The 11516-nt window shown below is 53.1% G+C and overlaps 4 protein-coding genes across 4 annotated transcripts; 2 read left to right on the top strand and 2 right to left on the bottom strand.

The window, feature by feature from the left end:
- Positions 1-576: 576 nt before the first annotated feature.
- Positions 577-1953, top strand: SAICODRAFT_50994 (MATE efflux family protein; the record flags this gene model as incomplete). The annotated part of the gene is made up of 1 exon (XM_019169026.1): positions 577-1953. One exon carries the CDS (start codon positions 577-579, stop codon positions 1951-1953), a length of 1377 nt encoding a protein of 458 aa, XP_019027251.1.
- A 393-nt stretch (positions 1954-2346) lies between these two features.
- Positions 2347-3018, bottom strand: SAICODRAFT_51872 (uncharacterized protein; the record flags this gene model as incomplete). Its single annotated transcript, XM_019169100.1, has 1 exon — positions 2347-3018. A coding segment is annotated over one exon (672 nt), but the record flags the coding sequence as incomplete, so codon positions are not given.
- A 3030-nt stretch (positions 3019-6048) lies between these two features.
- SAICODRAFT_22545 (WD40 repeat-like protein) lies at positions 6049-8184 on the top strand (the record flags this gene model as incomplete). Its single annotated transcript, XM_019166597.1, has 1 exon — positions 6049-8184. One exon carries the CDS (start codon positions 6049-6051, stop codon positions 8182-8184), a length of 2136 nt encoding a protein of 711 aa, XP_019027249.1.
- A 141-nt stretch (positions 8185-8325) lies between these two features.
- On the bottom strand, positions 8326-10466 carry SAICODRAFT_51746 (ABC transporter; the record flags this gene model as incomplete). Its single annotated transcript, XM_019169087.1, has 6 exons — positions 8326-8397; positions 8450-9515; positions 9563-9758; positions 9808-10155; positions 10205-10248; positions 10300-10466. 6 exons carry the CDS (start codon positions 10464-10466, stop codon positions 8326-8328), a joined length of 1893 nt encoding a protein of 630 aa, XP_019027248.1.
- Between the last annotated feature and the right edge of the window lie 1050 nt (positions 10467-11516).

The raw sequence follows: 11516 nt of genomic DNA, 5'->3' as shown, positions 1-11516 counted from the left end.
TGTAGGCCGCGTCTTGACTCGAAAAGTTTGGCCGAGATTCAAGAATCAGCATTTATTCACCAGCTTGTCGTGATGGGTCCTTCGATGAGCGGTAAGAAGCCGAGTAATATTTTTCATCCGGATGCGAGTCGGAGGAGTTCGAGGGGTAGTGGTGGGAGGTATGTCAAGGCGTCCACTTACGACGACGAAGATGCGGTGAGTGATGGTGGGATCGCTACCCCAGTCGCTGCCCCGGCGAGACGGAGACGGAGTGGAGGCGAGGCTGCTGAGGAAGCGCTGAATGGGAAACATCTGTCAAGCTCGTATCGGAGACCGAGTTTCGTGTATGGAGGCGCCAGACCGAAGTTGCTGAGTGCGGATCCGGTTCCGGCAAATGCGCTCAACGAAGAGGAACGGGAGGATCTGGAGGAGGAGGAAAGACATATGGTTAATGAGTCCAAAGCACTTCTCAAGGCGCAGAAGAGTCCCAGAATCGGTGGAGGTGCGCCGGCGAACTACGGAGCTATTTTGGAGCGGGATGAGGATGGGGATGATGGTGCGGCAGTTTTTGGATCTGATGATGAGGGAGAGGCACGAATGCCGTGGGAGGCGACGGAGACGACATGGAGGCATGAGCTTGGTGTATTGGTCAAATACGCCGTTCCGATGGTCATCACCTCCACGCTACAGTATTCGGAAGCTATGGCGTCTGTCTTCTCCACTGGACATCTGGGGAAGACGGAGTTAGCTGCGTCTTCGCTTGGCTCCATGACGGCTGTGATCACGGGTATCTCGCTGTTCCAGGGTGTTGCTACTGCACTGGACACGCTTGCTGCACAGGCATATGGAGCTGGTAATACGAAGCTTTTGGGGTTGCATCTACAGAGATGTGTCATGCTGTTGATGTTGATCTGCTTTGGACCTGTTGCCGCGATGTGGTTGAATGCTGAACGATTACTCCTGGCGCTTGGACAAGAACCGGCATTGGCGCATCTGGCGGGGAAGTACTTGAAGATTTTGATGATCGGAGCACCTGGGTATGCCTGTTTCGAGGCGATGAAGAGGTATTTGCAGGCGATGGGTCTCTTCAAAGCGGGGACATACATCCTCTTCATCGCCGCACCGTTGAACATCGTCCTCAATTACGTCCTTGTATGGCATCCAAAGGTCGGACTCGGGTTCATCGGCGCACCCATCGCGGTGTCTTTTACATGGTGGCTCATGGCCATCCTTGGCGCCCTGTACATCAAATTCATTGATGGCAAACAAGGCTGGGATGGATTCAAACGCGAAGCGTTCAGTGGTTGGGGTCCGATGATTCAGTTGGCTGTGCCGGGGGTCTTTATGGTTTGTTCTGAGTGGTGGGCATTCGAGATTTTGGCTCTCGCGGCGAGTTTCTTGGGGACAGCATACCTTGCTGCACAGTCTGTCCTCTCGACCACGACGAGCTTGACCTTCCAGATTCCGTTTGCGGTTTCTGTTGCGGCGAGCACGCGGGTTGGAAATCTGTTGGGAGCGGGATTACCGAAGCCCGCCAAGACAGCGGCGAATGTGGCGATTTTAGTTGCGGTTGCTGTGGGAGCGTTCAATAGTTTTTGGTTGGTGATGGTGAGGCATCGGTGGGGGTATCTGTTTTCGGGGGATGAGGAGGTCGTGACGATCGTTGCGAACGTCCTTCCACTCGGTGCATTCTATCAGATTTTCGACTCCGTCACCGCGATTTCGGGTGGTGTCCTCCGAGGTCAGGGAAGGCAGAAGATCGGGGGATACGCAAACGTTTTCGCATACTACGTCATCGCCCTGCCGTTGGGTATCCCACTTGCTTTCAAGGCCGGGTGGGGGTTGTACGGGTTATGGGCTGGGATCACGATTGCGCTGGTGGTGATTGCAACGTTGTTGACGTATGCTGTGTTTTGGGGTGATTGGGATCAGATGGCAGATAAGGCGAAAGAGATGAGCCAGGAGGAGGCTTGAATTTGGATTGGACATTCTGTTTTTGGAGCACAAGGTATTCTGGATCTGGTCATAATATGATACGGTCATCGACTTAGACGTACATGTACTGTAATTGAAACATAAACTCCATGAACCCCCGTGTCCATGAGGTATAATAAGGTTACACTTCCCGAACGAGAACGGCAGAGCCTTGGACAATGCATATCGCTAGTTTCTGGTAGACTCTAAGAAAAAGGGTGGAGGGGGCATATGTAAGAAGTGATTAATCTTGATTCATTACGTATTGTTAACTATCAAAGTCCAGGAATGTCCGTATAACGTTGACGTTATCCCATGTTGTAAAGCGAACCATCCCACATTATCAAATTTTGACCAAAAACAAAATGTCCTTTTATATCACCATCTGCTCCTTCATAGCGGAGTAACAGTAGCAGTCACACTGGCCACCGTCGACGACGCCGCCGTGCTCCTCACATTCGAACTAGCACTTCCGCTGGCACTGGCACTCGCACTCGCAGAAGCCGAGCTCGCCGCACTACTCGAACACGAGTGAATATCACAATAATGCTGCGCCTCCCCGTTGTTCGGACACCCATCCTGCTCAGGCCAAAAGTCCGCACTGTCCCCAGCCAAACATCCATACCCACCCCAATAATCCGTAGCATTCGTGCTTCCAAACCCACCATCAATTCCCTCCCACTCCACACAATCAACTTCATACCAGGAGCAAAGCACCATATCATGTGCAGGGTCAAAGAACGCCGGGAATGAGCCGGTGTCTTTGCAGAGATCGAAGTTGGCGAGTGCGCCGTAGCTGTTGAGGGGAGTTTCTTCGGTTTGGGAACAGAGAGGGTCGAGAGAACCAGCTGGACACTTATCCGTGACCTTAACCACAACCGCCGGCGTACCCAACACAACACCCGGCTGGAAAGGGTCTTCATAACCCTGCAGCTTAAAGCACCTACCACATGCGCTTCCATACCCCGCAGCAGACCCAAAGAGGTAAGAGGAGAGAGCGGCGGTGTAACCCTTCACAGGCTGCTTACCACATCCGTTTTGGGAGTTACAACCGGTGTACCAGGTACAGGTTCCGTTCAAGATCTTGGAGCCGGGACCGGTTTGGGGTTGGAAGTATTTGCCGGGGGAGGAGTAATCAGAGGCGGCGAAGGAGAGGGGGGTGTCGGGGTAGGTCACGCCGGTGTAGGCCGGGTATTGGGCTGAGCTTGATGCGGAACTGACAACGGAACTGACAGCGGAGCTTGAAGAGCGAACGGCGGAAGAAGAAGAGGAGACGCGGACGGAAGAGCTGGAAGCAGCCCGGCTGGTGGTAGAAGACCGAACCGAAGACGTCGTCGTAGGCGTAGCAGGACAAGTCAACGCCAACTGCCACACCGTGAACGTACCCGTACTCGAGAAACTCTTCAACTTGATCGAGGACAACACATTCGTGGTGGGATCGATTCCGACCTGGTTGAACGGGATACTGATCCTCTTCGCGTTCGAGGAAAGCCCGGTAGCGGTCCAGGTGACATACTTGACGGAAGAGCCAGAAGAGCATGCGCTCGAGGAGGCGTAATACTCGAGTTCGACGGTAACGGCGCCACCGCTGGGTCCCGCCAAACTAAACTGAACACCAGTAAACTTGGTAAGAGACTGACACCCAACATCGGAGTACCAGTACGAAGACGTAGTCGACTTGGGCACGATTTGAATCTTGTTCTTCCCTGAAACAACAGCAGCCGAAGAGCACGTTCCGTCATCTCCAGTAGCACCACCGAGGTCGTTGGTAGACTTGACAACATTAAAGTCGTCGATCAACCCGTAGTTCCCACTCGCGGCACTCGTACACGTCGCGGCCTTAACCGTGGTCTGCGCTGGGGGAATGCAGGTCAACGCCAACTGCCAGACCGAGTAGGTCTGTTCCGCAACCGAGAAGTTCTCCAAGTAGACCTGGGAGACGATATCGGTAGAGGAGATGCCAAGCGTCGTCCAGGGGATGGAGATGCGCTTTGCGTTAGAGGAGAGGCCGGTGATGGTATAGGTAGCGGATTTGTAGTTGGCGGTACCGTAGGGGGCACAAGTGCTTGCCGAGTTAAAGTAGTGAACGACGACTTGGACGCTTGCGCCAGAGGGTCCAGCAACGGAGAACTGGAGACCGCTGTAACCGGAAACAGCCTGACACTTCAAGTTGGAGAAGAAGTGACCACCCTTCTTAGGCACGATCTGGAGCTTTCCGCCGGAGCCGGAAGTGACGATTGAGAGCGCCGCGGTACCGTCCGAGTTGGTCTTGAACCCAAGGTCGTTCACTCCGGAAGCCAACTGGGATGCGGAGTTGTAGTCATCGACAACCAAGTTTGAGCAAGTTGTTGCACGCTTAGAAAGAGCGTGATGCTCGTGAAGGGGCTTCGCAGAGACGAGAGCGCCCATGAGGGCTGTGCCCAAGAGAACGTCGAGGATACGCATAGTTGTAGCTGATCAGGTATGTCGCTGATGAGTATATAGTTTAATCGAGAACGAACGTCGGTGATCCAGTAAAAAGAATGACTGAGTGAGTGACCTATTACCGAACGTTGCTCTCCCTGCGATGCGGTACCGTCTTCCGAACATCGGGGTCCTCTGCCGTTTATGAAGAGTTTCACAGCCCAAACCAGCTGGTGCCGAAGCAGCCGTCGCCACCCCCTTGTGCAACGGGCCTTTACCCGATGCAAGCATCCCTCATAACACAGGCAGCCATAAGCCAGCTGAGCCTTAAACTCGCAGGGTCTTCCATCGGCGCCGTTTCATGCAAATGAACATATGGCCGCTTCAAGATGCGGATCGCCCCCTAACTCCCTTCCCATCCGTGAAGCCTTCCGCGCGCGAATTGCTTGAATGCTGCGCAGGCGCGCATCAGTGCACAGAGAGCAAAGCTTAGCCGTTGACGAAGTGTAAACAACGGAAATCTTGTCGATGAAAGGGGGTTGCGATTGTGGAGGAAGTAATTCTCCGGCTGAGATTGGGTTGCGTGGGGTGCGGCTGCGCATACGGAAGGAGGAGCTGGAGTGATGCCTATTGGTGGAGAGGAGGGCGGAGGGCGTCGGAGAATTTCTCGCAGTTGCCATTCGTGCGCTTCATCCCGATATCTATCTCGTATTTGCAACTGCTCTCTGGACCTGGGCGTTCGCATTTTGGCCCAGAAGAGGTCGGATGATGACTGCGCAATACTTCATACCGGCACGCCTTCACAGGGTCATTTAGCTTATTGTACAAAACATTGCGCCTCATGGATGGCGCATTTGTATAGGTATGGGTCCTCTTCATGACCCTTGCGGACATTCCAAACGTCAATTGCAACGTCGTCGCGGATGACAGAGACGCGGTCCATCGCAGGCTGTACGCGCTGCCTGTGCGCACGCCCAGTCATACCTTGGCCAAAACGTGGGACTGCTTATCATCCAGACTCTTTTCCGTTCAATTCAGGTTGTTTCTCGTATCCGTTGCCGATTCCATTGTGTTCTCCCAATTCGTCGCGTATCTACGTTACACGTCCCGACCACTCAAATGCCGAATTCGTTCACACGCACACCTGCACGTCGATGCAAGTGAAACGCACGCTCGATCACATACAGTACGAACGAGTCGTCATTGGAGGCGAATCAACAAACACTCCACCATATCTTTCACCTCAAGCTCTCCAGCTCGGGAAGTCACAAACGCATTCGCCGTTTCAACTTCCTCCATCTTAGCAATTTTACCGTTCAATAGCTTTATGCAAGATCACTCCAACACCGCTTTCGAAGAACAAGATTACCCAGAAGTAATACCCACACCCTCTCGTCGCCGCAACTCGAATTACAATCATGGATCAAGCTCAACAGAATCATCGCGCTCTGCGTACACCACTCGACGCCGATCGAGTACCGCGTCCGAGAGCGCAAGTTGGAAGGCGAGTAAAGGGAAGGGGACGAATGGAAGTGGAGGAAAGTCTCAACCCGCGGGTAAATGCACGATAAATGCTACTCCAACGGGTTCGTTCCTCTTTCATTGACCTTCTTGTGGTAACTTATCGTTTTGGGGACAGAGATCTTACTGCACATCTTCACTTTTCTCGACCCCCTTAGTCTCAATGACGCAATGCTCGTCTGCCGTCCTTGGTACCACCTCATCAAAGACGATTCAGCATGGCGTGCCGCATTCCTCCGACGCTTCGCAAACATCACCTCATTCCCCTCTCTCGTCTCCACCGGTCTCTGGCGAGACGAATACTGCTCCCGCGCCGACCAAATCCGTAAATGGGAACGTGGACGTGGCCCATCAAACTCTCTTGATTCACGCATCGGACTAGTTGATTCCTTCCATGTCACGGAGAAGAGTGACCGCGTCATCATCGCCAACGGACACGGTATCTTTTCCGTCGCAGATTACACCACCGGTAAAGTGGCCAAAGACCTCCTCTTCGCCGGCGGCACCCCAACGAGCGCGGTAGATATGACAACCTACTCCCTCGCCCCCTCCGCCATCGCCTGTGGCTTCTCAAACGGCTACGTCGGGTGCCACTTCCTCCAATCCAAAGCCACGGAACGGACATGGCGCTACTTCGCCGGTGGGCATTTTGGACCTGTGACAAGAGTTTGGGCTGCGTCGCATTTTGAGAGAGGGAAGGCGGGTGTTGTTAGTGTGGGGGCTGTGGATGGGTTGGTGAGGGTTTGGGATGTGTTTTCGGGGACGCAGGTTGCGCAGTACGACTTGGGTGATCAAGGCCATTACCCGGTTACGGATATTCTGTATCATGAGGAGAAGGAGGTGTTAGTTCTATGTAACACCGCTGGTGAGGTATATGTTATGGAGGGGAACCCTTGCAATGGCGACGGGGTGTTGAGGAAGGTTACGCCGCCGCTTGAGACTCCCGAGGATGGTGCGCCGCTCTCGAACCACACAGCTCCCTTCGTCGGTGTGGATTTTGAGAGGGGGTACGTCTTCGTTACGACTGGTACCGTGACGCAACGCGTTCCGATGCAACCCAAAGTCTCGACGAAGATCGTAGAGTTCAAGGGCGGACACGAAGCCCAGATCACAGCCATGTATGTCGACGAATCACAGGATCTTCCACTCCACGGGACATCGACCTCTAACCCCGGTGGCGGCGCACGATTCTTCGCGACGGGAGACGAGACTGGCGTCGTCTGTGTCTGGAACGCTCAGGATGAGGCGGAGGACGGGGCTACTCACATTAAACCCAGGGTTATTATCCCGGCACATGATGCTGAGGTTACGAGTTTACATATGACCCCGTTGGTTTTGGTGGTTGGGTTTGTTGATGGTGTGGTTAGGGCATATGATCCACTCACTGGTGACCTATGCCGTCAAATCAACAACAAGCTCTCCAAGAAATTGCAGAGGGTCATCGAAGCCAACGCTGGATCTGCGTCGATGAATGACCGGTTACGTTTCGCAGCGAGGTGGGTTCGGGCGTGGGGATGTAAGGGCGTCGTCGCGATTGGCTCGGATTTGAAGACGTGGGATTTTGGGGTCGTGTATCGGAGGCAGGGGAAGCGTCTCCCGCTGGGCAAGAAAAAGAACTCGAACGGCAACGGCAACGTTTTCGGAAAAATGAAACTCCAAAAAGAGATCTCCATCGACGAAGCCGAGCTCCGTACAAACATGCAGACCGAACGAGGCGCCCGGGAACGCAGGGAGAAGGTCGTGAAGAAGTATAATGGAGGCTTGGGGGATGGGGTTGAGGGCATGACAGAGAGTGAGATGATTGCGTATGTGACGATGATTAGTGCGGAGGCGGAGACGGACAGGACGGTGGCGGGAAAGATTGAGGAGACGAGGTTTGAGGATGAGGAGGAGGGGTTGAGGGAGGCTTTGAGGTTGAGTGCGTTGGAGGCGGAACAGGGGTCGAGTGCGTCGTCACCGCATGAAGAGGCTGCGGATGAAGTGGTGAAGAGTTTCGTGGATGAAGAGGTTGATGAAGGGGAGGAGAGCTTCGACGAATCGGTTTACATCTTCGATCGGTCACAACACGACACCCCGGCACCTTCGTCACCTCCTGCCTCTCGCTCACCATGGGCAAGTCCATCACCTGCTATACGCTCACCACCCGTCGCCTCTAACCCCGCAAGACAACAAAGCTTCAGTCATGTCACTGTCAGCCCTGATCCGCGGTTACGAAGGGGCAAGACGACGGAGGAGGAGGATTTGGAATTTGCGCTGTTGCTAAGTCGCATTGAGGCGCAGAGTTTGGAGGAAGCAGCGAAGAGATAGACTGGACGATTGCATTATGATACCGACATACAGCCTACAGGCATCAATGTATAATACATAGGTGAGTAATGGAGAAGATTATTCACAAAACGCGCATTCCAAGAAACTCGGACGAAACTCGTTTGGTCGCGTCCTCATCCGTCACTTCCTGCGGTAAAACAAGGCGACGGCGGCGAGACTGCGGAAGATGATGATAATACTGATGAGAACGGCCTATCATTCCATGTCAGTTCCCGTCGAAAAGGAAAGGTGAAAGGGTACGTACAAACCACTCCCATATCTTGACATTACCATACTGCAGTGACTCTAAATAGGTGTCACCGCTCCACTTACAGTGTGCGTTCAGAGCGTCCGCATATTGACAGACACAACCAGCAGGCGTGGGCGTGCACTCGAACTCTCTTCCGCCGAATTCATTCACTGCAAGAGTTTCCCAGACATAACGCTGGTAGTCTAAATTCGCGAAGGTGTACTTCCAAAACTTGGGCAATAATGGGCGACTCACCAATCCCGCCAATACCATCCAAAGACCGTTTAAGAAGGCGACTTGAGTGAGCGCGATGACGAAGTTCGGCATCATGGATGACACAAAGACGACTTGTGCTTCGGCTGCGAGGAAGTTGAGCCAGTTGAACAGGAGGAAGATGAGGAAGCCGGAGGCGGTTTCCTTGAGTTGAACGCCCCAGTACATCACCAGGGTGTATCCCAAGATAACGAGCAGCACGAAAGGAGAAGACACGAGGGCATTAGCAACACTGAAGTGCAGGACACCATACTGGCCATTTGCACGCTCACGACAAAAAACGGCTCTCTCCTCGAGAAAGGCGGGTACACCAGCGACGGACATGAAGGAAGCGAAACACATCCCGAAGTACATCGCGTGGTAGCGATCCGGGAAACGTTCTTGCGTGAGGGGTGGGTGGAAGAAGGTTGTGCCCATCACTACGCCGAGAGCCATGTACATGACAACGCGAAGCCAGTATGCCAGCATGTTCCTCATTGCGTTGAGGGTTGAGCGATGACAGAGGACCCAGAGGATATACAGAAAGGAGGGTCCGCGACGGGTGGGCACCACTTCCGAATCATTAGCCTCGGTCGGAGTACTCGGCGAGGAAACTGAATGGACGATGAGGGTGGTGTCATCCTTCGTACTTGACGGAATGCTGAGTGAGTTGACGTAACCCTTCCAGCTGTTTGTGAGGTTGTTCAGGCGACGCTCTGCTGCGCCTTTGTCGACCGCGAAGTCGGTGTCGATGACGGAGAGGTAGACCTCAGCGAGGTTTGCGTGTACGGCGATCACGACATCATGAGCGGCAAAGAAGTCTTCAGACCTACAGATGGTTAGCTCGGTGTATGACGGGGGAAGTGTGAGACATACTCTTCGCGCTTCCCGCAGTATACCGTCTTCCCTTTCGACAGGAGAAGCAAGTCATCGAACAGGTTGAAGACCACGGTGGAGGGCTGATGGACGGTCGCGATGATGATCATGTTGAATTGTTGAGCCATTTTGCGCATGTCACGCATGACACAGAAGGCAGCTTCGGAATCAAGGCCAGAGGTCGGCTCGTCTAACACTCTGTCAGTCACTTAAATATCGGCGGACCTCTTCCAACAACGACTCACCCAGGAAGACAACAGGAGGCAAACTGATCAACTGGCTTGCAATCGACACTCTCCTCTTCTGACCTCCACTGATACCTTTTTGTATAGCCGTACCAATCTTGACGTTGCGGACATCCTCCAAGCCGAAGATCTTTATCAAGCCATCCACCAGCTCCTCCCTCTCCTTGCGTGTTACGGACTTTGGAAGGTCGAGCTTCGCTGCAAACATAAGGGTTTCGCGGACAGTCAAGACGCCGATAAGGTTGTCCTCCTGTTCAACAAAGCGGCAGACAGGCTTGGTCGTTGAATCTGCGAACACCTCACCCGATACGGAGGAACCTTTGACTCGGGCTGACAAGATATTGAGCACTGTACAAGGGGTCAGTACGCGAGTATCCAAGACGTGCACGATACATACAAGAGGTCTTGCCGCATCCCGAAGGACCCATAATCGCCATCAGGCTACCTGATTCAGACGTCAGCCGGTGAATCTCAATCCGGCAGAAAATATACTCACCACGCTTCACGCAGCCAGAGATGTTGTCGAGGATCAACTTGTCCTTTACATTATAGGACACATTGTCCCAAACGAAAGAATTGACAGTTTGGTGTGCAACGTACGCCTGCATCCCACCCTTCTCAGCCGTGCAGTGGCCCTCAGTCACGGCGGGGGATTGCATCTCGAAGGAAACCATGATCATGGACACTGAGCTGGTATTGGGCTCTTAACAGCTTATATTTGTCTTCATGGCCCAAAGCCCTCTTAACACAGATAACGCATTTTCTTTGCGTGTGGTCGAAGCATATGATGGATACTGCCTCGGCTTTCCATATGATTACGATAGCAAACAACCCGACCATGCGCCTTTCAGTGGAAAGAACCGAGGATGAAGTAGTGATCACTCTGTTCTTCAAACCACGCTCCCTTGAGTGCTTCCACGTGCTTCGGAATCCTTATGGTAGAGAGACCTGTGCGGGCGCAGATACCAGAAAAATGGCGCTTCCATGAAGACCTTATTGTCGTCATGACGGGCCAGTGATATTCCCTCGGCACAGAGGACTTGGCGGCTCGGCACACCGATATCCACAGAGCTTATGCAGAACAACACTCAAGGAACCTCGTCCCGAACGATCACGGTCCTTCCGGACGACAGCGTTCCATCAAGCTCATGCCACCCTACACAGAGAAAGCTTATCGTGCTTAAACGTCCATAATTCTATGATAGGTTATCGCCGCGTGCGGCGTTTCGTGCCGCTTTTGGGCGTCTTCTAAGGTGACGTTATCGTAGGTGGGCAGACATTAGAGATTCTTCGACACGGGTTTGGATTTTTGTCTATGTACCATAGCTTCGTACTACTACTTGGTAATCGCCTTAGGGCAATATCCGGTTTACAAATACTACTACTACTACTACTACTACTACTACTACTACTACTACTACTACTACTACTACTACTACTACTAATACGACTACTACTACGTATGCACGGCCCAGTGTGATGGAAAATTCGTCAAAGAAAGCACGCATGTTGTCCGTCCTTGCTTGCACAAGGTTACTTTGCAACGTCACCATATGCACGGCTGAGCTTCGCTGACATGAGCCTCTTGTGGGCCGGCCCGGTACCGGTGTTCAAAGCGGTACAGCTCGATCGTAGTGCTGGAAAAGCCGGAGAAAGTGTGGTCCGTGCAACTCACACTCGGTTACTTGGTAACTCTTGCGCTTATTACT

The sequence above is a fragment of the Saitoella complicata genome (assembly GCF_001661265.1).
Source record: "Saitoella complicata NRRL Y-17804 unplaced genomic scaffold SAICOscaffold_1, whole genome shotgun sequence".
Taxonomy (NCBI): domain Eukaryota; kingdom Fungi; phylum Ascomycota; class Saitoellomycetes; order Saitoellales; family Saitoellaceae; genus Saitoella; species Saitoella complicata.
This window is presented reverse-complemented; position numbering and strand designations above follow the sequence as displayed.